General features: G+C 57.1%; 2 protein-coding genes across 8 annotated transcripts in view; one reads left to right on the top strand and one right to left on the bottom strand.

Moving 5' to 3' along the window:
• Window positions 1-8168, top strand: part of C7H19orf44 (chromosome 7 C19orf44 homolog) — a 23237-nt gene extending 15069 nt beyond the window's left edge. For 3 of the 6 annotated variants that reach the window (XM_027548115.1, XM_027548114.1, XM_027548112.1), the window contains 4 exons: window positions 421-841; window positions 3242-3337; window positions 4946-5112; window positions 7035-8168. In XM_027548115.1, coding sequence (XP_027403916.1) covers window positions 421-841; window positions 3242-3337; window positions 4946-5112; window positions 7035-7106 — 756 coding nt within the window. In that variant the 3' untranslated portion in view covers window positions 7107-8168. Of the gene's footprint in view, window positions 1-420; window positions 842-2673; window positions 3338-3551; window positions 4018-4945; window positions 5113-7034 lie in introns of those variants that run through there. The other 3 variants (XM_027548113.1, XM_027548116.1, XM_027548117.1) reach the window with 3 other exon arrangements.
• On the bottom strand, window positions 7577-26889 carry CHERP (calcium homeostasis endoplasmic reticulum protein). Of its 2 annotated transcripts, none has more exons than XM_027548110.1 (17): window positions 26781-26871; window positions 26300-26473; window positions 21596-21780; window positions 20395-20532; window positions 19990-20141; window positions 18275-18419; window positions 18084-18173; window positions 16619-16871; window positions 15405-15580; window positions 13308-13743; window positions 12228-12466; window positions 11238-11371; window positions 10490-10576; window positions 10000-10143; window positions 9800-9916; window positions 9216-9310; window positions 7577-8946 (listed from the first exon to the last, which is right to left on the bottom strand). In XM_027548110.1, the coding sequence occupies exons 1-17, from the start codon at window positions 26803-26805 to the stop codon at window positions 8753-8755; spliced, it is 2784 nt and encodes a 927-aa protein (XP_027403911.1). In that variant the 5' UTR covers window positions 26806-26871; the 3' UTR covers window positions 7577-8752. The 2 variants fall into 2 exon arrangements, with proteins under 2 accessions (XP_027403911.1, XP_027403912.1); XM_027548111.1 differs by having other exon boundaries at window positions 7584-8946; window positions 18275-18386; window positions 26781-26889.
• Between the last annotated feature and the right edge of the window lie 246 nt (window positions 26890-27135).

A 27135-nucleotide genomic window follows, 5' to 3' on the forward strand; every position in this document is an offset into this window, starting at 1 on the left:
TCACCATCAGCATTCAGGATTGCCATGCAGGATCACCAGGGTTCCCCCACCAGGGTTCCCTGACCAGGGTTCGAAACAGTGTCCCTTCCAATAGAAGCGCAGATCCTTAACCACTGGAACGCCAGGGAAGTCCCAGCACAGGTTTTAATGGTACAAAAATGACACACATATTTCACCCACCTGCTGCTAACACACGCTCACACCATCAGTGTTAAGTGCAGCAGCTTCGTGCCGAAGGGTTTCAAGAATTCTGCTCCCAATACTTGGCCTGCCCAAATCTAGAAAGGACCGTGTAGACCCTCACCTGCCGGGTCCCTGGGGTGCCTTCACTTCTAATGCAGTGGTACTTTGATTGTGTATTTTGATTGTGTTGCTCATTTGAAAATACTTTCCAGTTGCCTCTGCCATCCTTCATTTTAGAAAGAAGGTCAGGGGGGCAAGGCATCCAGCAGAAGGCCCTGGGCAGGGGATCCCCCCTCTGAGAGCGAGATCTCCGAGCGCCTGAGTGAGCCGTCGGCCTCATCCCCTGGGCCCCAGGGCATTTGTTGCCTGGGGCCAACGTCTCCGGAACCTATGGCCAGCGTGGTGAACTCGACTTACTCAGAAGATTTTGAAAAATCTCCCAGTCCCACAGCATCTGAGTCAATGGCCCCTTCAGAGGAGTCTCCCTACAGGACGCTGGCCAGTCGGCCTGAATTTTCTGCAAGTCTGAAGTCAGACCTCCCTCCCTCAAGTCCCAAGTCCAGGAAGAAGCGGGCCAGGGGTGGACACCCAAGAGTCGTGGTGAAGGAAACGGCTGTGCAGACGCCCGATCCTGCCTTCACCTACCAGTGGGCTGAGGGTAAGGACGTGGCCCGAGGGTCGGAGGAGGGAGGGGGAGGCCTGCGGCGGGGATCGGCAGGAGCCCCGGACCAGGAGGCCTGGGCTGTCATCAGCCAGCTGGTGGGACCTCAGGCCCCTGCTTCCTCTTCCACAGAAAAGGGGAGCTCCCTGGGTATTCCCCACTGTCTCCCAAGCTTCAAAACACTGAAAGGTTTCAAACCAAAAACTAAAGCAGTGGTTGTCAGCGGGGCTGATCCTGGCCCCAGGGGACATCGGCCAGGGTGGGTGACTGACTCTCTGGGTGGAGGCCGGGCTGCTGCTCAGCACCCTGCAGTGGCCAGGAAGGCCCCACCAGAGTGCGACCCCGCCCGAAACATCAGGTGTGACAGGGACCGCCTCTAGGACAGCGCATCCTCAGATGCTTTGGGGTCCTTGAGCATGGCGGCTCCAAGAGCTGCTGCATCGCCGGTCCAGCTGGTGGTCTGCACTCGCCGCGTGTGTTTGGTGGATTCCCTTCTGGCGTGCAGCAGGCACGGCTCATCATTTCTCTTGTTCTCAGCATTGGCCCATGTGGACGGAAAGGTCGCTTTCTTTTAGTGATTCCCCTTCTTTGTTTCGGGGCTTCCCCAGTGGCTCAGCGGTAAAGAACCCACCTGCAATGCAGGAGACACAGGAGATGCAGGTTTGATTCCTGGGTCAGGAAGATCCCCTGGAGGAGGGCATGACAACCCCTTCCAGTATACTCGTGGAGAATCCCATTGACAGAGGAGCCTGGCGGGCTACAGTCCATGGGGTTGCAAAGTGTCAGATGTGACTGAAGCAAATTTCCATGCACACATGCACTGCTCCTTTTTTTCGTCAAGACCAGGGGTCCCCAACCTCCAGGCCACAGACCACGATGGGTCTGTGGTCTGTTCAGAACCTGGTTGTACAGCAGGAGGTGAGCAGGTGAGTGAAGCATCTTCTGTATTTAGAGCTGCTCCCCATCACTCGCATTACCACCTGAGCTCCGCCTCTTGTCTGATCAGCGGCAGCATAACAAACGTAATGCGCTTGCTGCTGCTGCTGCTGCTGCTAAGTCACTTCAGTCGTGTCCGACTCTGTGTGACCCCGCAGACAGCAGCCCATCAGGCTCCCCTGTCCCTGGGATTCTCCAGGCAAGAACACTGGAGTGGGTTGCCATTTCTTTCTCCAATGCATGAAAGTGAAAAGTGAAAGTGAAGTCGCTCAGTCGTGTCCGACTCTTAGCAACCCCATGGACTGCAGCCTAACAGGCTCCTCCGTCCATGGGATTTTCCAGGCAAGAGTACTGGAAAGAAGTTCAGAGTACTGGAAGTACTGGAGAAGGCAAAGGTGCCATTGCCTTCTCCGCTTGAGTCATCCCCAAACTGTCCCCCCACATCACCACCCCCACCCCAGTTGGTGGAAAAATTGTCTTCTGCAAGACCAGCCCCTGATGCCAGAAAGGTTGGGGACCAGTCGTCTAGACAACACCCACAATGCAGACAGAGCTTGTTCCCGGGCTGTGCGCTGGGGTGTGATGCCTGCTTTTTAAAATTTACTTATTTATCTTGGCTGCATTGGGTCTTTGTTGCAGTGCATGGGCTCTTCATTGAGGCAGGTGGGTTTTTCTCTAGTTATAGCACTCAGGCTTAGTTGTCCCATGGCACATGGGAACTTAGTTCCCGGACCAAGGATTGAACCTGCCTTGGAAGGTGGATTCTTAACCACTGGACCATCAGGGAAATCCCTGTGGTTCTTGCTTGATCTGGTCCTTTGGATCTGGGGCTTTGTGATACTTCTGTCCAGACCTCGCACCTGTCCACGGGGTGTGACTACTCTGTTTTGCAGGGAGGCAGGTCAGTCAGATGGGCCCAGCTGAATCACTGGAAGGTGTTCAAGAGGATTTTCAACTCTGGCTCTGTGACTCAGAAACCTGAGTCCCTGCCCATGTCTTCCTGCTCCCTTTCTTGCAACAGAGCCTTTGGGCAGCAAATGAGCACATGTCTGTTTCCTTCTTTGCAATTTAGAGATGCTTTCGTAAAACATCAGTGGTGCTGATTTCCTAGATTAGGCCTGACATCGAAAGGAGAGAGGAAAAAGGCAGCCTCTGAAGCTCACAAATGGCTGTCAGAGGAGGGCCCATCCAGGGAAGGGCAGCCGCCCTGAGCTGAGTGACTGCTTCAGCCAGCTCACCTGACCTGTGTATTGAACAAGGAGAACCTACCAGAAAGATGGAGGCAGGTTTGGGGAAACTTTAAGAAGCGGAAAGATTAAAAAAAGCAAGGAGAGTGGCCATCACATTCAGGAAGAGAAAAAGACAGACTCACATAGCCTATTTCAGCATCTTACCTGTTGATGAGAAGCTCATTGCTCTGGACTCTGCCCACTCACCTCTCCCCCTGTGTGTCTGGAGCAGCGGCCGGCATGGCGGCCATCGGACCAGCCCTGGGAGGTGCCTACGTGGACCCGGCACCCATCGCCAGCCATGTCATCAGTGCAGACGCCATAGAAGGTAACAGCCCAGCCCACCTTGTGGGTTCCTTTAGGTGAAGCAGACACATTTTACCTGCAGTTTCACATCCACCCTTGGAGGCGTAGGGCCACCCCTAGGTGCTGGGTTTGGAGAATCTGTTGGTGGGACGGTCACAGCCACAGGTAACTGCCACAATTTCTGGGCTCCCAGACGACAGACTGGGTGTCCCAGAACCTTTTCTGTCTTGCAATAGGACACCCATGTTGGAGAAAACAGGAAGGTTGGCAGGGACACACTGCAAGCCTCCCGCCCCGACAGGGCCGTCTTTATGTGTTCCCTCTGAGACCGTCTCTCCAGATTTCATAGCTGCTTTCCTCCAGCAGGTGCTCAGCCAGTGCTGAGTGGCCAGTCCCGTGGACACGGCCCTTGCCTTCTTGCTGAGTGTGGAGGGGTCACGGGGCCTTGGGGAGGCCCCGCCAAGCCTGGGGTGAGAGGAAGGTGCCAGTGAAGAGGTGACGGTCACTGTAGGAAACCCAGTCTGTGCCAGGTCCCCATGGGGCCACTGATGGCTCACACGACAGAAGCCGGGGGGCGTCTGGAACCTGTTCTTTTCCTTACCGTTTCAATTTTCTTACCATTTTTAGAAGATGAAGATGTTAAAATGTATTGGTTATAAGTAAAATGTTTATATCTTTAAAAAAAAAACACCCTCATCCTTTTTTTAAACATAATATTGACCTCAGTGACTTTTCCATGAGTATAGTCTTAGTAATGATCTTTTTTATTTTAGTAATGAGCATTTTTAACCACTGCAGTTATTTTTAATTGTACTTTTATTTTGTTAAAATTATATATAAATATTTTTAAAAAATTTCTGGCCATGCCATGTGGCATGTGGGATCTTAGTTTCCTCACCAGGGATCAAACCTGTGCCCTCTGCAGTGGAAACTCAGAGCCCTAACCACTGGACCATTAGGGAAGTCCCTAAAAATTTTATCTTAATTGCATTTTAAATTATTTTAATTACGTGTTTAAACATGCATGCGTGCCTGCTCGGTTGCTTCACTCGTGTCTGACTCTGCAACCCCATGGACTGCAGCCCGCCAGGCTCCTCTGTCCATGGGATTCTCCTGGCGAGAATACTGGAGTGGGTTGCCATGCCCTCCTCCAGGGGACTTTCCCCACCCAGGGATAGAACCCGTCTCCTGCATTTCAGGTGGATCTTTACTGCTGAGCCACCAGGAAGCCCCACATGTTTAAACATACGAAGTGTAAAATTTCCACTCTTCCTTATTTTGAAGTGTACAATTCAGGAGAGTTAGACCCACACCATGAGGCTGCACTGTCTGGAGAGCCACGTCGCTGGCCTTCCTCCCTTGTGTTGGACACCGAGATTGAGGCTTCCAGTGGTGCCTGGGGGCCGATGGTGTGAGACCCACACACAAGTCAGAGAGCGCAGTTCATCTACCGCTGAGCAGAAAGGCACATAATGAGGCGAGGCGGCTGCTGCTTCCGGAGGGGCAGTACCTGCGGAGAGCATCCTGCCACAGCCGAGGGGTGGGGGTGCAGGGCTGGCCGGGGGGTGCAGCGAGGGCTGGGGGCTGGGGCCCCGGGGGGCCGACAACTGACCGGGAGCCGGGATGGCAGCCCTGACTGCATACAGCCCGGCCGTGTTCGCACTCAATGATGTGCTGAAGCAGCAGCTGAGCCTGACGCAGCAGTTCATCGAGGCCAGCCGGCACCTGCACGCGTCCCTCCTGCGCTCCCTGGACGGAGACTCATTCCACTACCACACCCTGGAGGAGGCCAAAGAGGTGACCTCGGGCTGCCCCACTTCCATGGGGGGAGAGGGCAGGGGGCTTCCAGGGTCAAACCAAAGAGGTGACCACAGTGCTGCCCCCACTTCCATGGTGGGGAGAAGGCAGGGGGCTTCCAGGGCTCCCACTTCCATGGTGGGGCGAGGGCACAGGGCTTCCGGGGCCCCCACTTCCATGGAGGGGAGAGGGCAGGGGGCTTCTGGGGCTCAAACCAAAGAGGTGACCACAGCGCTGCCCCTACTTCCATGGGGGGGAGAGGGCAGGGGGCTTCCGGGGCTCCCACTTCCATGGAGGGGAGGGGGCAGGGAGCTTCCGGGGCTCAAACTGGGGCGCTGGGGATGCTGGGGCCCAAGCCCCCTTCGGTCCTGGCCAAAGGAGCCCCTTTCTCTCCTTGGCTGTGACCAAGGCTGGGGCAGGGATGCCGTGTGACATCAGAGCAAAGGTGCCCTTCTCCTGGGTGAGGGCCCTGCCCCTCCACAGACCCTTCCTGAGGGCCACCAGTCCCAAGGGCTGGCGCTCCGGGGATATCACACTCATCTCGCTTTTTCCCCTGCAAAATTCATTTCTTGTCCGATGACAAAAAGACATTATTTTATAAAAATCCTGTTGGACATCTGTTACTTATAAAGTTCTCCATAATTTCAGGGATAATTATTACCAGCTTGATATATATCCTTTAGATTTCTCCTATGTAATATATAAACTGTTGAGCATGTATACAATATCATGTCACGTATCCTATACAACGTATAAAATATATAGAACAGGTGTAGTGTTATACGTGATGTGACAGGTGTTTCTTTATAGAAATGGCATCCTACTATATGAATTGTTCATTTTTAGCATTTCAGCTACATATATTTTAGTACGTATTTCTTAAGAATAAGGACTTTAATAATCACAATACCACTGTAATACCAAAACCAAACTGACTTTTCTCAGTTACCATTACTAGGTGTCCAGTGTTCAGATTTTCACTCATCTCATAAAAGGTGTACATTTCATTCCTGTTTTCTTCATGTGTATCCAGAGTCCTACATCAAATTTACTTACTATTTTTTTAGACTCCTAACCTATATATATCGGAGAAGGCAATGGCACCCCACTCTAGTACTCTTGCTTGGAAAATCCCATGGACAGAGGAACCTGTTAGGCTTCAGTCCATAGGGTCGCTAAGAGTCGGACACGACTGAGCGACTTCACTTTCACTTTTCACTTTCATGCATTGGAGAAGGAAATGGCAACCCACTCCAGTGTTCTTTCCTGGAGAATCCCAGGGACGGGGGAGCCTGGTGGGCTGCCGTCTATGGGGTCGCACAGAGTCGGACACGACTGAAGTGACTTAGCAACCTATATATATAGCAGAGGTTCTCAGCCCTGAGCAGTGAGACCCCCGAAGGCCTGACCACCTGGTTTGCCTTGGCGGTAGGGTGGGCCTGGGAGTGGGTGTTCCTCCCATGGGCCCACTGGGGACCCACTCTGAGAACCGCTGCTTACAGGCCACCCCGCCTTCCCCACCTCTTGTTTCCTTAAAGTTTATTGGTTGGAAGAAAACAGGCTGTCCCACTTTCCCACGTTCTGGACTTGGCTGATGGCACCCCTGAGGGGTCCTTGAACTTGTTCTGCTGTTGGACGTTGTTAGCTGAATGCAAGCTGAAGTGATCTGATTGCTTCTGCCTACAGCCCCTGAGTGGCTGGTGGCCTGCTCTGCTCCAGGCCCATATCCTGAGGGTGGCACCCGAGCCCTTCTCCCCAGCCTGTATCCTCTGGGCAGCCGGGTAGCCCTGCCCCTGTCCCCTTTACCACAACCCCTCTTCCTCTTAGCCCCTGGAGACAGACAGGTGCCATCCCCAGGCCCCAGGACCTCAGTGCACGGAGGCAGCAGCGGTGATGGCTTCCTTGTGTCCTCTGCCCCACAGTACATCAGACAACACAGGCCCGCCCTGCTGACCATGGAGGAGGCCCTGGAGGAGGTAAAGAAGGAGCTATGAGTGCCAGGAGAGATGGGCTCGAGTACCTGAGGAGCTGGTCCCGTACACCGGCTGTGACACTCACCCCCGAGACCCCAGGGGGCATTCGGTGGTTGGGGTGCTCATCATTTCCAGCTGAGTAGCCATCTTGTTGGTGTGCCTGTCGTGGGAGAGGACACCACAGGCCAGTGAAGTGGAACCAAGTGGAGCCTGTCACCACGCGCACAGGATGGGGATGCCAGCATGCCAGGGGATGCCACGTGGAGTGGCTCCACTGGGGCAGGTGCTGGCTTCTCAGGCTCACGAGACGGTGGGGGTGAAGAGCCCCCTCGACTAACGAGGGAGCAGGGCCACGCGTCCATGCTGGGGACCCCCGTGAGACACCCAGGCAGAGCTCCGACCCAACTCCACGATTCAGACAGTCTGCACTCAGGACGCACCTCCGCCCTCCTCAGCCTGAGTACGCTTCTGATTTAAACACAGGGATAAAAGTCTTTTAAAAAAAGGTCTTTATTTGAAGGCAAAACAGTAAAATCCACAAGAAATTGTTAACAACACGTTTACATTTTATCCTGAATCAGACACGTTTGAACAATTCACAGCTACAGGAAATCTAGAACAAAAATCAAACAGTTTATCCTATCAGGTTGAAAAGTTGGAGAGGATTTTGCATCTTATTGAAAAGAATTTTCCAAAAATGTTTCTGTACAAATAAACGGCACTGCACCAAGCTGCCCGGGGATGCCAAGGAGGGCGGATCCCAGGCGGCTCCTGGCAGAGGCGGCCCCCTCTGGCCTTCCCGCCCTTTGGGGGGTAGGCGGGGACCCGAGAAAGAAGTGGCCGAGCAGGAGGCAGGGCCAGGGCTCGCACCCCACACTCTGGGAGAATGGGCCGTCTCACACGAGTGCTGGTGTGGGGGTTCCTCTCAGTGAAAAAAGCAAGTGGAGACGCCAAGGGTGCAAGTTCTCCGAGGGCGTCATTGTTCCGTGACCTGAAGATGCCTCAGGTGAGTTTCCTCAGAACTTTTTGTTTCTGCAGGTAACAGCAAATGGCTAATGTTCAAAAAAAAAAAAAGAAAAAAAATCCTCAACTTAAACAGCTAAGTAACTGAATTAAGGGCTGGTATGTCTCAGGGGAAATAGGTTTCAAATTATGTCCCTGGGGATCAGCCTAGATCAGTATTCTTTTTTCTAAAACTAAACCGCTTGGAATAAAAATGAAAACCCCATTTAACTCTGCAAATCAAAAAGGTTCTGCTTTTTTCTATTTTTAACGAGTGAGCAGTAGCAGCGCCTGGCCTGGCGTGCGTGCGCAGGGCCCGTGCACACACGCCCCCTGGTTTCAGAGGCTCAGGCTGAGGGGAGAGTGAGACGGCCGTGCCTTCAGACGGTGGGAGTTTTTATCCAGGGGTCTTGTGTCTCTTGCTTCACTGTCCGGGGAAATAAGCTTGTGGCCGCGTGGGCTGGGCACCCCTCGTGACGCCTGCTGCTACGTTAGAGCTGGTGTGCGGGTGGGGTCTGGGCCTTCGGCACCATCCAGCATGGCACTGGTCACGAGACCCGCGCCCGTCTTCCTCCTCCTGTCGCTCCCACGGGCAGAGCCGAGGGGAGCGGGCTGCCCCTGCCATCCTCCACCAGCAGTGGGCCCAGCAGCGGGGCTCTGCCGGCCTACTTGCACTCCTCCCGGGCCTTCATGCGGGCGATGAAGGAGTAGCTCTTGTTCCTGCGGTAGTTCTCATAGGGGTCGTCCAGGGCCACGCCCACACCCTTGTACTGGTCCCACTTGTCCCGCACGTCCCCCCCCTTGATGGGGTCCTGGATCCCTTGCTCCTTCACGCCGAGGCCACCGGATCCACTCCAGCCTGAGAGAGAGACGGATGAGTGGTTACGACCCAGGGGACCCAGGGGAAGCCCGAAGCGTTGCGCCTTTACCCTGATGTGAAGTTCAGTGCAAATGCCTACAGGGAGTCCACGACACGCAGGGCACACACTTGGAACTAACGCGGTGAGAAAGAGCACCGGCAGAAGCCCTGCAGGTTTCTGTTTTCCAAGCAGGAACCTTCTGACTCTCTCAGCCCCGTCAAACCCCGAGTGCCCAGAGCGGGCTGTTCTGTCTTCCCCGGAAACTTACCCATTTTCACCAGCATCTGATGTCCTTTGTTCTCTTCCCCAAGCCTTGAGTCGGGTATAGGAGGTGCTGAATTAGAACCCAGACCAGCCGAGGAACTAAAATTAAGACAGGTAACGTCTTTTACAAAAGAGCGGATACATTTATTGGAATGAAAACTTAGAGTATTACAGCATGTGGCTTCTATGAAGGGTCGCCAGCGTGAGACGGACACACACACACACGTTTCGGGTCTCTAGCCGCCTTCTTTATCCTCTTCGCCGGCCAGTTAAGGGGGTCCCCTAAGATGACGGTCCCTGCCCCACACTTGGTGGCAACGGCCGGCCACACCGAACCCGTCAAATGGTTAGAAAACAGAGCCCAGCCCTGGCCTTGGGCTTCACAACGTGACCGCAGAGGTAAGAGCGAGGAGTGAGACGTGATGCCACCGTCACTGCGCTAGCGAGCGCCCAGGGGCCCCCAGGTGCCGCCTGGGCGCGGGCCACCTAGAGAGGATCTTCTAACGACACGTTTCAACATTCACAGCAAAGCATCAGAGGGTTCCAGTGCTACCAGAGATCATTGGACAGTTAAGACAGAAATCTTACGGCGGGGTGGGGCTCCTGGACCGTGACCGGTGCCTCCTTCCTGGGGAGTAGGACTTGGACCTTGAGCGCGAGCGGGAGCGGGAGCGGCTGCGAGAGGAGCAGGAGCGGCTGCGGCTCCTGTGGGCCGGGGAGAGGAAAGGGTCAGTACGGCCACCGAGAGGCCCCAGGCCTCGCACCCCGTGTAGCGGTGCCCTGCTCACCTGGATCTAGAACGGGAGTAGGAGCGAGAGCAGGAGCGGGACCGTGACCTCGAGTAGGAGCCGGACGACTTGGAGGACCTCGAGTTGGAGCGTGAGGAGGAGCGCCCTCGGCTTTTGGATCTGCTCCGAGACCTTGAGGGTCCACTGCGGGGAGAGGCCTGGTGAGCCGGAGGCACCCCCCAGCCCTGCCCTAGAGGACCCAGAGGAGCCCAGTGCGGGGGCAGACACACCCCTTCCCGCACGCTGCGCGCCAGCCGGTGCGTCCTGTCTTACTCTGGCCGTGTGGGCGGCGGCTCCCGGCACCCTTACCGTAGGGTGCTTCACCCAAGACCCAGGCAAAGACCAGAACTAACCCCATCCCTGCCCCTCGCCTTGGGCGTGACACCACAGAGAGCCTGTGGGCCATGGTGGAGTTGCCTGCAGGCCGCCCTGGGACGAGACTGTGGAGACTGGCTCTCCACGGGGGACGTGGCGGGCACGCGACTCTCACCTGTTCCTCTTCTCCTGGCCTTTCCTCCGCCGGGCCCGCATCTTTGCTCGGAAGAACTCGTAGAGACCGTTCTGCTCCCAGCCTTCGCTGTAAGACACAAGTGTCCCAGGGCTGAAGGGAGACCCAAGTCTCCCTCCTCAGGGACCTTCTGCCCGACAGGCCATCCCTCTTTTGCTTGGGATCCTGAGCAAGGACCCAGCACGAAAGCCCTTGGGGGCTTGCCTCGACAGGCTGCCCCTTGGAGGAGGAGCCAGGCTGAAGGGCGGGCCAGCCCCGGGATGCGCCCCCAGCCCTGCGTGGCTTCCTCGCCTTTCCAGGCTGGGGTTTCTCTGAACAGCTGAGCAGGTTACCATAACGGGGGCTGAGGCACTCTGATGTAGGCAGGTAGGCCTGTGCCCTGCCACACGGCAGGGTAACCACTGAAGTGAGATCACCAGGGGAGAGGCTCCTGAGGGACGCCTATGACAAAGCCTGCTGGGCGGCAGCTGGCCGTCTCTGAAACACACCTGCCCCGAGATAAGCGCTTGTCTGATGTGATAAAAGCTTTCTATCGAGGGCACTGCACGTGTGACACGCGAGCTGGGGGAGAAGTGGGCCCTCCTAGTCAGGCTCCTCACGCCACCCCGGGGCACAAGGTGTGCCTGCTGTGAGTTTCTGGTGAAGAAAGACCCGGGAGGACAGGCCGGGAGGGGACAGCAGCCTCCCCTCCTGCTGCCAGCCCCCCGGCGGGTCTCCGGGAGTGCCATACCTGTTCCTGGGCCTGTCATGGGAGGGAGGGCTGTAAAAGGCCTCCACGGCCGCCAGCAGCCTCTCGCTGGGTGGCATGGGGGGTGGGAGGCGGATGTCTTTAGGATCCAAAGGCTTGTACTCGTGGTCTTCCAGCTGCAACAGAGAACACGCTGTCACCACTCCCTGCCTCAGCGCCCCAGGCCCATCCCATCCAGGGAACCGAGGGGCAGCAGACAGCTGTCCTGGGCATCAGAGTGCCTCAGGCGGCCCTTCTTGGGAAACCCCATACTCTTGTAGGGCTTTAACCACACCAATGACTCAGTAGCTACAGAATTCTCTCTCTACCAAAAATGCAAAGACCCTGTTTATCCAGACCCTCCGTGGACCCCAGATCCCCTCACTTGCCGACCACTGAGCTGTGCCCAGATGCCCACCTCCGGGGCCCCGCTCTGTGCCCTCTTCTCTGCTCCAGCCCCTACCCCAAGGGCAGCCCCACTGGCACCTCGACCTTTAGCTCTCCACGCTGCCCCCGTGTAACCTGTCTCAACTTCCAGGGAGGGGCAATGACCAGAGTGCCCTGAGCCCTGGCCCTGGCTCCCTTCTGACCCCCTTTCCTGCCTTGCTTGGTTGGTTGACCACCCCTCTTCTGAGAAACCCCTGTCCTCAGTCCCTGGACAAGGGGCTTCCAAGTCCAGGACCAAGAGGACCCCCCTTCACACCCAGCCTTCTCGAGCAGTACCAAACCTGCAGCCCAGGACGGACGCTCAGAGGAGCAGAGGGACATGGGCCTTGCTCACGGCCACGTGTGAGCATGCAAGGTAGGGTCGTTAACTGAGGCACACCCTTAATGACAAGCTGATCAAGTTCATTGGGGTGCAGGAAATGGGGGGGACAGGGGCCTGGGAAACAACGTCTTGTAGCCAAGTGGGGAATGGATCCTACCCGTGACCGTCCCACCTGGAGGACAAGCATGCGTGGCGAGGCCTGGCGCTCAGCTCTGCAACGTTACCTTCACGAGGGGGGCCATGAGCCCAGCAGGGAGGTCGAAGTAGGGCACGTTGGGGACCAGGCTGGGGTCGTCATGGTTGATGTGCGGAGGGCCCTGTCGCCGCATGTGCGGGGGCTGCCCGTTGAAGCCGTGGGGTGGAGGGCCGAAGTCAGGGTGCTGGGGCCCACCCCAAGGCGGATGCTCGTTGATCCCAGGGTGAGGCATGCGGTGGCCGGGGTGGTGGTGAGGGGGTCCCATTTCTGCAGAACAGAAACTGCACTCAGGCCTGCTGGCAAGTCAAGAGCTGGGCAGTGCTTCGTTCACAGCCCCGAGGAATAGCTGGGGCTGGCAGTGGCCTGTCCTGCACACACAGCTGCACCTAACAGACCTCCGGGGTGAAAGAAGGAACCACAGGGAAATCACATAACCTTCAGAGAGCCATGTTATGAGCTCAACTGTGCAAATTCCCCTGCAAATTCACTCCTAGTCCTGAGAAACTGAGGTCCTGTGAGTGGGCCCTGATCCAATACTGACTGGTATCTCTGTAAGACGAAGACACTAACACATAGAGGAGACGCGGGGAGAGGTCGGCCATCTACAGGCCCCCAGGAGGCCTCAGGAGGCACCAAGCCAGCTGACACCCTGATCTCAGACCTCCAGCCTCCAGAACTAACTGTGGAGAAATCCTTGCTGTGGGAGGCACCCAGCCCATGGCCCTGTTACAGCAGCCCTAGAACACTTCACATAAGCAATAAACCTACTGGTTTCCCAGCTCAATTTATAGTCAAGAATGGATGCGAAAATCCAGGAAGAAGCTACGAGTAAAAACGAAATTTTTTTAGAAAACACAGAATCAGCCTGCCCACGTGTGGGAGGTGCCCACAACAAGGCTGCCAGTGTGCGCTCACCTGCCCCCTGTCCGGGCCTGGGCCGGGCTTCCCTGTCACCCTACAACCCCCCCGCCTGCCACCCTGGCTCAGGGCATGCCAGGTCACATGGCAGGCTGGCGAGTGAGCTGGCCTCGGGGATCTCGGGACAGGTGAGGATGTGTTCACTGGCCCCAGGACAGACCCCGCCCCCCAAGGCTGATCTCACACTCACCCGCTTGAAAGTCCCCTTGAGGGTAGTCGAAGCGGTGAGGGTAGGGCGGCCGCTCGAAGGGGTGTCGTGGGGGGAAGTCATCCTGCATGAAGCGGGGTGGGAAGCGGTTGAAGTTGTGGGGGTGCGGCGGCTGGTTGAACTGCGGGTGCTGCTGGTGGGGCGGGAAGGGCCCGCGGAAGTGCGGCGGCCGCTGCATGCGGAAGGGCGGCTCGCGCTGGCCCCCGCCCCAGGGCGGCTGCTCGTGCTGGCTGTTCCAGGGGCCCTCGAACTGGCTGTTCCAGTTGGGGTCAGGTTGGCTGTTCCAGGGGGCGTCGCGCTGGCCGTTCCAGCCGGGGTCCCCGCGCTGCTCGCCCCACATGCCCTCGTGGCTGTTGTTCCAGGGTGGGCAGTGGGGCGGCCCGCCCTGGTGGTGTGGGTAGGGGGGCTGCTCAGGAGGCTGCAAGGCAAAGAGCAGAGGTGAGTCCCGGCCCGTGCCGGGCACGCGGGGTGCGCGGCAGCCACCTGCCGACACTGGTGTCTGGCTGCAGGGTGGGCGGCCGTGAGCCCAGCACCTGAGCTGCAAGCCTACAGTCCAGCTGGGCATGACCGCCTTCATGTCACTCTGACCCCGGCGGAGGATGTGAGGTGCCTGCCTGCACCCCGGGCCCAGAATCTCAACTGCCGCACCCACATCAGGGCCGGGGAGCACCCCAACCTCATGCCTGACAGAAGCCGTGGGATGAACACCCGTCCACGAGCCCCTCAGCGGCACAGGGCAGGGGTGCTTCCCCAGTGCTCCCCGGGTGTGCAGGCTGAGCCATGGGGCCCGACCACACCCCTGCCTGCCTGTTCCCCCTTCCGTCGCGTCTCTCCCCAACACGGTTCTCTCATCCTGTCTCAGTGTCTGCTATGCCACCAGGAACTGTCTTACCATGAGTCGAAGACAGTAAGTTCCAGAGCCTGCCTGGCTGCTGCTCTCAACACTCAATGAGCCAGGACTGCAACCCAGACTCAGGACCAGCGTGAGGCTGCCCAGAGGGCCACCTCCAGGAGCAGGGCTGGGAGGCCGGCTCAGGCCACCACACCCTCAGGTCTTTCGAGAGAAACCCCAAAGCCAGATTTTCAATATAACAACTATTTCAAAACGCATAAGATGCCACATGGGCAGGCCAGGCCGTGGTGTCCTACCGTGCATGGTAGGCACACTGCTAGCCTTCAGTGAGGGAGCCCCACTGTTGTGAGCCTAACCTGCTGGTCCCTAGAAAGACTGAGCCAGGAGACCTGAGGCATGTCTGTTTCCGCATCAACCGAATGGGCAGAAGCGCCTCCACGTGAGAGGGTGCCCATGACCTGGCTATCACCGCAGGCACCCACAGATGGGGGCCGCTTTGTGCAGACACCCAATCCTTTGTGAAGCTGAGGGTAGGCTGGGGGAAGGGGGGCAAGTCACAGCCACGATCCCTTACTCGTCAGCCCAGAGCCATCTCCCTTACACACCCCCTCCAAACAGGATCACAAGGGAGGGCCACACCCAGCACAGCCGGCCCACAGGCAGATGGACGCCCAGAGCTGGACCTGGACGCTCTGACCAGGCCCAGGCCTGGACAGCAAACTGTGGGCTGCCTGCCAGTCATGCTCTGCCTGATAAGTTGCACGCGCCCTGGCCTATGAGTCTGACTCCAAGGAACCTGGAGGGAGGGATGGACCAGTGTCCCAGCCCCAGAAAACGCTGCCGGCTGAACGCTTTTCACTTCCTTCCCTTTCTAAGCACCAGGTTCTTTCTAAGGTGATGAGATGTTGACACTGCTGGCCGAACCAGTTAAAAAGGGAAGGAAGCACATCACCGCACTATACTCAACACGGTGAACCTTCCGAGCATTCACGTGAACGTGCGGCCTGTGTGAGAAGCCCAGGCAACCCAAGCGCCCAGGAAGGATGCAAAGGCCCAGCTTTCCTCCCCAGCTCCGTCCCCACACCTTGGGAAGATGACCACCCTCTGGCCACCCCTGCCACCCCGTGCCCTGCTGCAGAATCAGTTAAAGGCCCATGAACCCACACAGGGGCCAGCACCCACCTGCCTGCCATCCACCTACCCCAGCAGCAAGTTCTAAGAGATACCTGCTGTTGGCCCCAAGGAGCAACGGGGTGAGGCTGGTCGAACCAGGGGGGCTTGTTAGGTGGGATCTGGTCATGGGGCCCAGGGCCACGGGGGCCGCTGGCGGCAGGGTCCTGAACCCCTCCTGAGGTGTCGTATTCAGAAGACCCGGGCATCTGGATGGGAGGCTTGCTGTCATCTAGAACCAGACAAAAGAGCAGTCAGAGAAGGGGGCGGCAGGAAGCACCACCAGAAATGATCTTCAGCAAGCACCCAGGGCCTAGCCAGGCTGGGCTTTACCGCCCAATAAACCCTTCATTTTTGACCCCAAGGAAAACTGCTACTGCCTCGGGGAAGGCAGCACAGATAGAAGACTTGTTAGGGATACACACCTCTCTTCTTTGAAAGCTTGACAGTAAGTATCCTACTTATTGACTGCTATACCATATGGACTTTAGCTTACTCAAAAATTTTTATCCTCATTTTATTAAATACACTTACTGCATCTAGCTGAAAAATCATTTCTTCCCAACTGTTATTCTGCTAGATTTTCTAGTATTTACCAAAAAAAAAAAGATTTTGAATTTAGTTAGCTGTGCCGGGTTTTAGTTGCAGCATGTGGGATCCAGTTCCCTGACCAGGGGTGGAAGCCGAGCCTCCGCATCAGGAGCACAGAGTCTGAGTCACTGGACCATTAGGGACGTCTCAGACTTTCTAGTATTAAACCACCCTTACATATTCCTAAAACATACCCTACTTGATCATGGTGTACCTTTTAAATCCTCGGCTAGACTTCACTTGCTGAGGTTTTATTTACTATTGTCCCATCTCTGCTCAGAAATGACAGTGGGTTAACATTTTTCTATATTATTACCACAACAGACCCAGGTCTTCCTAGACTTTAATAATTCTTACTCCGTTGGCTCTCTTAGGTACTTGATATCTTTAAAAAAAATTTCTTTCCCTGCTCACGTGCATCTTGTATAAGTTATCCTGGCCTAGAAAATGACTTGGAGAGCCTTCCTCTCCATTCTCTGGGATGGTTTGTATTCAACTGTCTCAGGTGTAAGGGCTGGGTTGCATGTACCCGTGAAATCACCTGCCTGGTGCTTTTAAGTAGATTAGAATCTGATCCTAGGATTGGACCTGAGACTACAGAACCCGAGCCCTTCCTGAGGGGAGAAGACTGCTTTCTGGAGGCTGCCTCCGGAGGGTGGGTGCTGAGGAAGCCACGTACCAGGCTGGGTGGTTGGCGGGATGGCCGGGGCGGGTGTGGGGGCTGGGGGCGGGGCAGGCGGCGGCGGTGTGGCCTTGACGTCAGCTTCCATTTGCGGCATCTGGATCTGCTGCTGCTGCTGCTGCTGTTGCTGCTGCTGCTGAGTCAGGCTGTTGACAAACTCCTCATGCTGGGTCTTGAGGGTCTGGATTTGCTGCTGGAAGGCCAGCTGCACTGGCTGGACCACTGAGGAGTATTCAGTGATGAGGGTTGCCTGGGGGAGAGCATGGAAGCCAGCGCTCAGCATGTGGGACTCAAGGTCCGAGACCCTCTGGAGCAGCACAGGGACAGCACCCAGAAGGTTGGGGCGATGCTGTAGGCAGCAAGGTCCAGGGATCCAAGGCTGGCGAGGGACTGTCACGTAAAATAATCAGCTTGGACTTGACAACCACAGAGCATCTCAATCTAGCCAGATTTGGTAAAGAACAGTGCTGCAGTAGCTTAGAATTCCCTCACAAAGGGAATACACAAGGACGGCCGTGCCCTGGGCTGACACACACCCTAGGACGGGCTCACAGGCCATATGGCTTTGAACAAGTCACCACCTCCCTGGGGCCTCAATTTCTTCATCTGTAAAATGGGACGATAACAGAACCTACCTCTGGGGACTAGGAAATAACACAGTGAACAGGACCAGGGCGGCTCAGTAACCATGAGCTACTGCCACCAACTCAAGAAAAGAAAAGCAGGGAATATCACTGTGGTATGGTGATGTGAGCCCGTTCTTATTTAGCAACAAAAAAAAGTGGGTAGAATTTTTTAAAAGCCTGAGATGCACTCTCCTCGTTTGCCTCTCTGAGCTCGAAAGCTTCTCCCCTGTAGGGAGGGCGGCGGTCAGGAGCATCACAGGGGCAACAGTCAGCATGTGGCTTCTGACGCTCAAGCTTCTGACACTTCTTGATGTGCAGGAAGACGACACCTCACGGCCTGACAATCAGGGGTGTGAGCTGTGTCTTTTATCCAGACAGCTGTTGCTGGGGTGGCAATGCCAGAGCCACGGCAGAGGGAACCAAGGAGATCTGGCCCTCCTCTCCCTGCCCTGCAGCCCTGTCCTCTGAGCAGATGCCCCCTCTGAGAAGCACACAGGGGACCCTGCGCCCAACACAATGACCATGGCAGCCTACTTAAGGTTTTACGCACGTCCCTATCATGCCTGGAGGACCAGGGCAGACGGACCAAAGACATCCCTGAGAGCAGGGCCCACACCAGGTAGCTGGTCATGGCAAGCCAGGAGACACCCTGACGGGCTCCCTTAGGGGGAGCTCACTGGCTGTTGTGGAGGGGGTGGGCCCCAGTGCTGCTCCTCAGACCCCGCCTCCTGCTGCTCACCACCACACCAGGGCACCCCTGGGAGTTGGGTTTGGAAGATGCTACCAGGACCCCAAGGGCACCACCCAGCCCCCCAACCTCAGGGAGCAGCGCCCACCTGGTACTGGCCAAGCCCCAGGGCCGGGCTCTGTAACTGCTGGATGATGGAGTCGTCGAAGTAGCCGTTCTTCTCCCAGAGCTGTAGGAGCTGGACGTGGAGAAGGGAGAGGCTTGTCAGGGGGAGACAAGCACACACGCCCCCAGCGTCTGTCCCCGCCCCGCCCCGCCCCGCCCGGCTGTCCCGCGTACCCGGGCGATCTTCTGCTGCTTGTCCTCCTCCACGGCCAGGAAGCTGGTACAGTAGATGGGCACCACGACCTTCTGCAGGGCGGCCAGCAGCTCCCGGGCCTGCTTGCGCTGGCTGTGAGGGAGAGACCTTCCGCGCGTCAGGGCCCTGGGGCGGGACCCAGCCACGCGCCCGTTACCATTGCGGCTCCGGCCACAGCCCCCTCTGCCTTCTTGGGAAACGGGCCCCCAACCCGGCCAGGACAAGGGCTGGGCCCCCAACAAGAGCCGTGCTGGCACCTGGGCCCGAGGGACAGACGGCAGTGGGAAAGAACACAGCCCTGGGGCTCTCAGAGCACGGCCTGTCCCCCCCGGTCCCCTCCTCAGCACCATGACCCTTCCCTTCCAGAGTGGCCTGAGGACTGCCAGACATGGGCTGGTGAGAGCCCCTGCTGCCCACAAGGGCTGGGCTGGTGCTGCTGTGGGTGTGGGGCCTAGTCCCTGAAGCCTCGCTCAGCAGAGCTACCCTCTCTGCACAAGGCAATCTGGGATGGGACCCTGCCTTCCACGAGGGAGCACGTGGGCTGTCAGGGGGCCTAGCAATCAGGTCCGCAGGATGAGGTGGCCTTTCAGCGGGGGCAGGGCACAGCTGCGGGTATACTCTGAGCGTGAGTGAGTATGGGGACTCCCCAGGCTGTACGACGAGGTGTCAGAGCCTGGGAAAGAAGCAGGGCAGCTGGAGCCCCTCCCAGAGGCGAGCCCACCCCAGGGAGCTCAGAGACAGCAGCAAGGGCCTGAGGCTGGGGGAGGGCAGTCCAGGCAGGAGGACAGGGCCGGCGGCACTGGGCTTCCCAACAGCGGGGCTCAGGAAGGGCATGGCTGCAGAAGTGCCAGAAACAGGGCTGTCTCTGCTGAGCTGCCCTGAGTCCGTGGAGCGGCTGGTGGAGCAGAAGGGCACACAAGGTTCTGAGCAGCTGCTAGTTTCCCAGCGGCAGAGAAATAAGGGAAGGTGAGGCAGGGAGCGCGAAGTGGAAGCGGAACTGCCCACGTGGCCCAGGAAGCAGGGAGTGGCGGGCCAGCTGCATGCGGGCGGAAGTGGGCAAAAGCCGGGTCTGAGCCTGCTGCCCTCATGGGAGCTGTCTCTTCAGCCGGTCAAGTTCAAGGTCAAATGTGGCAGCCAGTCTTCACAGCGACAGGCTAGCCTCACTAGCCCCGTGAGCTTCCACCTGTCTTTGGCCCAGGGATTGGTTTCACGACTTAACCTTTGTTGTAAGACACCAGAAAGGCCATGAGCAAGTACATACTGGCCCGGCCTTAGGATGGCTGGGTGGAGAGGGGAGGCAAGTCTCTGGGCTGGGACACAGGATTAGCCAGGAGGCCCTATGGGAAGACTCCTGAAGCAGAGTGCATTCAGGGCAATGGAGTGTGTGTAGATCAGTGAAGAAAGGAAAATGAGTGGCAGGTATGAACAAGGCAGCCAACGGACACTGGAAAACACGCAGAAGTTGCCCTGAAAGCAAGGCGCAAGGGGACAGTGGCCTTGGGGGGACGCGGGGTCCAGGGTAGGGGCTGAGGGGTGTATGTGAGGGGAGAGGGGGTGGCTGTCCTCCCCGTGGGGGCTTGTGGTTCAGACCAACCCTCAAGAAGAGGGATCCCAAGACAGGCCGGGCTCCTGCGGGCAGAGCAGTGGCCGGGAGGGGGCGGAGGAGTGGGGGATGGCGGGGCTGGCAGGCGCTCACCAGTGGTGCAGCACGTCGTTGATCAAGTAGATGAGGTGCAGCCGCAGCTCGAAGTGCGCCCCGTCGGCCGTGATGCGGTTGCGGAGGTGGCCCGCCATCAGTTCGCAGTGCGGCGGGGACTTGGCGTTGCTGAACATCCAGTTCTTCCCGGCCTGCAACGGCCAGGACAGCAGGTGAAGCGGGGCTGGCTTCCCCAGGCCCGAGGGTGTGTGGGTGCCCAGAGTGCCCAGGAACCTCCACCCACCTTCCCTCTCTCTCTTGGCGGGAGAGCCCACGGAAGTGCTCAGGCAGAAAGCAGAGGGAGAAACGGGGTGCCCCGAGAGTAGCCCCGGCCCAGACCGGCCGTGGGCGCCCACCTCGTCAGGAGCAGCAGATTCTGGAGCACGCCCCGCCCCCGCCCCTCACCGAGATGGCGTCCTTGGTGCAGGTGTCGATGATGGGCTGCAGCAGGCTGTCAAACTCATTCATGTCCAGCTGCGTCTCCTCCAGGAGCTTCTGCATCTGCTGCTCCAGTGCGTGGGCCACGGCTGCCGTCACCTGCTCCTGGAAGGCAAGGGGACGCCAAGACTGTGTGAGGAGGGACCCCGGCCCAGGCACACCCAGGCTGGCCCATCCGTGCCCCGCCCCCAGCATTCACACCGGAAGCCTGAGACACGAATCGGAGAGTCACGCCGCAGTACAAGAGTAGGCAGCGGGGGTAGCCAGGCAAGACACAGAGGGAGACATTTCCCCCCGAGAGGTGACAGGTGGAAACGTTAAGGCCCAGAGGAACAAGGAACCTCTGCACGTGAACTCACCAAAAAAAGAAAGAAAAATGAGTGGCGGTGTGAACAAGGCGTGGGGAGGATGCACATCAACAGACACCAGTCAATAAATGCAGGGCCATCGTGCTGGCAACCAGGAGTCCAAAATTAACACGCGGTGCCAGACTTCTGCCCATTAGACTGGCAGACTGAAGTATGGCTGAGACCCAGCACTGCAGGGGGACAAGCGGTCAGCCCAGGGCTGGCTGAGGCTGGACTGCTCGGTTTGTGAAGAGTTTCATGTGCAAACTGAGAGTGAACATTCTGGAGTGTCTTGTTTCCAATACATCAATTTGCGTCTCAACTCCAGTAATAAAATTGGGGCTGGTGTTTCAAGTGTCCTTATCCACCTTGGGTTTCCAGCAGTTGATCCTACTGTATCTGGCCAAAGTACCAGGCTGTGATGGACTGGGACAAAAGGGTCCACCTCACAAGAGCCTCCTCCTAACTGGCAAGAACTGTGCGAACGGCACCAGAGGCCACCTGGCGTTCTCTGTCACACCATTTCCGACGTGCAGGCTCACTTATCACACCTGCTGCAGCATGATGGGGGCATGTGTGTCAAAGCCTATGCAATGAGCTCACTGGGAGGAGACCCAACCTTAGGGTCCGGCGTGAGGGGTTGAGCTAAACACAATAAAGGCGGTGGCAGTGCGGGAGGAGCGACGACTGTCTCACTCCAAGCCCTGGGCAATGGGACAGCCCCGTCCTTAGCGCCAGTGCAGACATGAAACCCGAGGCACAGAGGTGAGTGCCGGGTGCCCCTCGGGAGGAGGGGTGGGGCGGGAGGAGCGGGCCCGTACCTGTCTGAGGGCCAGCAGGTGCTGCTCCTGCTGCTGCAGGTTCCACTGGCTCTGCTGGATGAGCTCGTCCATGGATGGGGTGCCCTGGGCTGGCGCGACGGGTGCCGCAGGGGCCAGCGGGGGCTGGGGCAGGGGAGGCAGGGTCGCAGCCGGTTCCAGCTCCGGGGCCTGCTGCTTGCAGATGACTGGCAGGAGAGGAGGAGAGGCAGCCCCTGTGAGGAGGCGGCGGGGGTCCAGGTATCCCCTTGGCGGCTACTTGGGCAGCTCCCCTCCGTATACTCACCCCCCAGCAGAGAACTCCTATGACCTGTCCCAGCTATGTTCACCCTGTCTCATAGGGCCTGGCCCTGGGCCCTTTCCACTTGCCCTCTCCTCGGAGACCTTTGGGATGGTCTCCACTCTCCAGCTAACACCATCTGGCCTTGCCCACGGTCCATTAGCCCAGAAGCCCAAAGCCACCCGCTTCCACCCTCGCCTGGGCCTGAACAAACAGTCCCTCCCCAAGGGGTTCTCTTGACTCCGAGCATCCTTGCCTGCTGTCCCCCAGTCTACTCTTCCCTTCCCAGGTAACAAAGCTACCGAGCCTCTGGAGGGCCAACCAGCAAGGCCAAACAACTGTGGCCCTGTGGCAGGAGCGCGGCAGTGACCCGACACACGCGGTGGCCTCTGGACACTGGGCCCCTCGCCTTCCCTTCCACAGACTCTACTCTCCTGTATTCAGGGGTCAATCCAGATTGAGGCAGCATAGGCTGCCCCATCCTGCTGGCAGGAGACAGGATGGGCAAGTGCAGGCCCCGAACCTTGCCAGGTAAGACAGGAAGGGAGGACTTGGGGAAGGGTCCCGGGACAGATGGCTGCCCTCTCTGCCTCTGGGCCTCATCTGGTCTGAACAGGACCATACTCTGCTGGAGCCCTTCTGAGTCCCACCCTCAGGGGGCCCAGCCAAAGAAAGAACAATGGGGTGGAGTGTGCTGCCCAGGGCCCGCCAGGGCGCCTAGGTCTGAGGTGGGCCTTCTGGTCCTTGCACCCAAGGGCAGCCCATGGGACCACCCCGACGTGCAGTCTGGATCGCGCCCCTCGATGCTTCAGCACGTGTCGCCTTGCTGTCTTTCATTTTCTGTCTTTACTGGCTCCTCCCATTAGCATCTAGTCATGGTGGAGTCTTCAGTCTTTACAAACTCCCCCTTCAGCCTGTGCCTCCCCATCCAACAATTTTAAAGCCAAAGTTCATCTTCAGTTCTTCTCTCCTTTATCTCAACCCACAGAGGCCTGGGCTCTGCCTGCCCACCCCACCCTCAAAGCCACTGCAGTCATCCCCACTCAGCCAGATGGCCCCGTCTCAGCTCCTTGTCGCATGTGGCTGGCGTGGCTGTCCCCTTTCTCTGTCCGACTCTTACATGCTGGAGGCCTGGACTGTGAACTAAATGCTCTTCTCTGAGCAAGCCTCTAGGGGAATGTGATGTATTGCTGTGGCTGCAGTTACAATCTGCACTCTACGACAGGGAGCCTCCAACCCTTGGCCTGTGAGGAAACCAGCTGCACGGCAGCAGGTGAGCAGTGAGCAAGCGAAGCTGCATCTGTATTTACAGCTGCTCCCCATCGTTCCCATTATCGCCTGTGTTCTGCCTCCGGTCAGGTCAGTGGCAGCATCAGATTCTCACAGGATCATGAACCCTACTGAGAGCCACGCATGTGAGGGATCCAGGTTGCGAGCTCCTTATGAGAATAATCTAATGCCTGATCTAATTATGGTGAGTTGTGTAATTATTTCATTATATATCACAATGTAATAGTAATAGAAATAAAGTGCACAAGTATAAGGCACTTGTATCATCCCAAACCAGTCCCCCCCTGCCCCCACCATCGTCTGTAGAAACGATTCATTCTGTCTTCCATGAATCTGGTCCCTGATGCCATAAAGTTTGGGGACCACTGCTCTATAACCCCTAAATCTACCAGTGGCACCCTGGATTCCTCAGGCTTTAGGTCTTAGACCAAATAGCCACTGTTTTCTGCAGATGCCCCAAACAAGTATGGTTTCCTCTCGCCCTGTGCCCCACCCCTTCCAAAGCCCCACTCCTGATCCATGGCTGGCACAGCCACGCCCACTTACCCAAGCCAGAAGCGAAGTTCGTGCACCTCTCTCTCCCTTGCACCCCACATTAACCAGCTGCCCCACGTAGTCAAGTCACCCTTCTAGATCACACACCACTCTGCGCGGCCATCACTGCCACGACTCTGGCTTGACTCGTCACCTAGGTTTCCCTGCGCCCAGTCCTGCCCCCTTTCCTCTTCTCTACCCCATGGCCGTAGTGCTGCTGATCCAAGTGGGGTCCAAGGGGCCAGCCCCAGGTGACACCGAGACAAGCACAGAAATAGCAGAGGAGTGTTTGGGCGCTTTCACGGCAGTTTGATGTTTCATGGTTTACATTTTTTGGGGGCTGTGCCGTGCAACTTGCGGGATCTTAGCCCCCTGTCCAGGGACTGAACCCAGCCCCTGGCATTGAAAGCACTGAGGTCCTAACCACTAGACCACCAGGGAACTCTCATAGAAGTTCACATTTTTATTGTACTTTGCAAAACTGTACTTTCTGCAACAGATTGGAGGGAAAAAAACAAAACCAGTTTGCTGTGTAGGGTGTAGGAGTTTGTAGGGTATAATTCCTGAGTGGTCCCGGAACTCAGTCTTCTCAAACCACCAGGCTGGCTACAAAATGGCTAGCCCTGCTCCAGAACACAGTACCAAAACCCTTCCAGAGCTTCCCTAGAGCTTCCAGAATTTCTAAGTCCTTTGCAAGCCAGCCCTCCCTGCTCTGCACTTCTGGCCACTCCAAGAATCACTCGTTCTCTGGGGTTTGGGAACCCTAAGCTTCTGTTCCCACTACTCCTCAACCCCTCCTAAGGTTCCATCTTCTGTCTGAACACTCTTGTCTCCTCAATTCCTACTTGGTTAACTCTGTCACAGACTTTAATGGCAACGGAGATACTGTTACCTGCAGAAAGGATTCCCTGAGCCCCGATCTTCGCCTGCTAGAAGCACCCCAAGCTCCCCACATTATGGCACCAAGTCCCAGGCCACCTCCTACTGCTGACCTTCCAGAGTGGGAGTGGGCTCCCCTTGAAGAAGTATCTCTCACCTCATGGTCACTCAAACCGAAACACAGTCCTCCCTTGCCCAGTTACATCACCCACATCAATATCCACCTGGCATTTCAGTTCATGTATTCTACCCCTTAACCCTAGCTGTCCCCAGGCCCACTTTCTCTACTCTACTCACTGACTTAATCCAGACCTCATCACCAGCTGCCAGCCTCACTGGTCCTGGTCTCCATTCATGCTCCCTCCAGCCTGTCCGCCACATAGGCCACGCAAACCCAATCCACCTCTTCCTGTTTCAGCCTCTCTAGTGGTTCCCTACTGCCTATATCAGGGGTTTCAAACCTGATGGGCTGAGGCGAAGGAATGGTTTGCTCCAGAAACACATAGGTAAGTGAGTACATTTTGTCTACAATTTCAGGCAACAAATCTCCCCTAATCACATATCTAACCTAAATAGGCAAGACTTCCTTGGTGGTCCAGTGGTTAAAAATCAACCTCCCAATGCAGGGGATGTGGGTTCGATCCCCAGTTAAGAACTAATATCCTATATGCTGCAGGCAACTTAAGTTCTCACAACACAACTACCGAGCCCCTGAACTCTGGAGCCCATGAACCACAACTAAATAAATATTAAAACAAACGAAAAACCTAAACAAGTACCAGAAGAACCCCTGAACAAAGGAAGAAAAACCCAAACTTTCCCCTTGGAAACTTTCCCACTCCAGAGCAAACTCTTCTGTCTACACAGGTCTAGGTGCCATGCTGGATCTCTTACGCTTTGGTTTCTCTCTCGGCTCTCAAAACACACTGTGCCTGTTCAAGCCACTGTACTTTTGCCATAAGAACACCTATTACATGCTGCCTGTTAGGCACAATAATGTCCCAAACAAGGTCTGGTTGGCCTCGAGGAGCTTGTAGTCCAGGGAGCATTCACCTTTCAATGTCCAACTGCTTGGCAATCTGCAACACAAAGGTATCTAGAAGCTAGGGATTTGCTATTGAACAAGACAGACGTGAGCTCAGGGACTATCTATCTGGTGTCTATATTTGTTATTCATAGGCTAGCTGTGATAACAAACTCCATCTTAAACTCTTTAAGGTCAAGGCCTGGTTTCTGAAGCACAAACCAGTGAACATAAACAGTTACCAAGTAATAAAGTCCACAGGACAATTCATTTTGATCTGGATTGCAACCACCAGAAATGCACAAAAACCCTGCTGGACGCCCCAGAGAGCCCGCAAAGAGGGCTGGACGGTATTCATCGGGAGGGTCCCACTCAGCCTGGCTTCTATCACTTCCTCTCTGTAAAACACTGAAGCACTCTACTCGGTGACATCAGTCATCAAGTTTGCAAAACAACAGGAATCCTTGATTCCGAGCCCAGAAGGAAGATCAATAACTTCGTTCTCCGTAACACTCGGACCCTGCAGCCTCAGGGCTGCAGGACTCCAGGAACAGCGGGAAAGATCATACATGCCGAACTAACCCATTTTCACAAAGAAATAGCATGCGACCCCAAATAAGGCGTTTAGTGGTAGAGCCCGAGATGGAATCGGAGAAAGGAAGGGCTAGAGGAGGGGGCCCGAGAGCTGGAGAGGACTCACGCTGCTGCTGCTCCAGCGCCAACTTGCACTTGTAGTAACTGTAGAACTCGCCTCCGAACAGAAAAGAGAATTTCGGGTTATCCTTCTGCTTCTCCATCGTCATCTTTTCAAACTCGGGCCCGTTCCGAGCCACGAACTGGGCCAGCTTGTCGATGACATTTCGGAGCTCCTGGTCTGGAGGACGGAGAAAAGGCCACACGGGGCATCAGCTAGGACCGCCCAAATCCGGGGGCCCTGGTTTCCCAGCCCGCGTCCGCCGGTCGGGTCCCTAGGGGTGGGCCCCGGAGAGGCCGCCCTTGTACGGGTCCCGATAGGGGCCAGAAGCGCGCCGGGAATGCGAGGACCCGCGGGAGAGGCCGCGGGCAAACCCGGGAGGCCGAGCCCCGCCCCTTCCTAGGCCCGGGGACCCTAGGAGGCGGGGCGGGTCAGCTGGGGGTCCCGGGGAGAGATCAACGGGCCCCGAGTCAGGGCTGGGCCTCACCGTCTGGCGGCAGCGGCATCTCCATGGCTCCGGCCGCGGGGAACGTCCTCCGGCGCCTCACGATCGCCCACCAGGGCCGTCTGCGGAAGCCGGCCGGAAGTGGCGCGAGGGAGCCTTTTACGGCTGGCCTCGCGCGCTGCTTCCGCCCGCCACTTACGGCCGTCGCCAGGAAACCCCGGAAGTGGGGGCACGGGGTGGGCGGGAAGAAGCCGCGCGTGGCTGAGCGCGCGGGAGGGGCTAGCGATGCGTACGTGCGAAGGCTTTTCCGCGCATGTCCAGAGTGGGCTCATGATGCGCGACGCCGGGCAACGGCTGGAACGGCGCGGACGACCGTTAGCCGCGGGCGTGCTTGTCC

Source organism: Bos indicus x Bos taurus, chromosome 7 (genome assembly GCF_003369695.1).
Source record: "Bos indicus x Bos taurus breed Angus x Brahman F1 hybrid chromosome 7, Bos_hybrid_MaternalHap_v2.0, whole genome shotgun sequence".
NCBI classification, from domain to species: domain Eukaryota; kingdom Metazoa; phylum Chordata; class Mammalia; order Artiodactyla; family Bovidae; genus Bos; species Bos indicus x Bos taurus.

Excerpts from the sequence above, each read along its gene's own strand:
- CHERP (XM_027548110.1), bottom strand. The coding sequence starts at position 26,805 with ATGGAGATGCCGCTGCCGCCAGACG. Across the intron at positions 20,533-21,595 it reads ACCTGCTGGCCCTCAGACAG|GAGCAGGTGACGGCAGCCGT; the intron begins GTACGGGCCCGC and ends CTTGCCTTCCAG. Across the intron at positions 9,311-9,799 it reads TCCAGGAGCCCCACCCCGCC|TTCCTCGGCTGGTCTGGGTT; the intron begins GTAAGATTTCTG and ends TCTTAATTTTAG.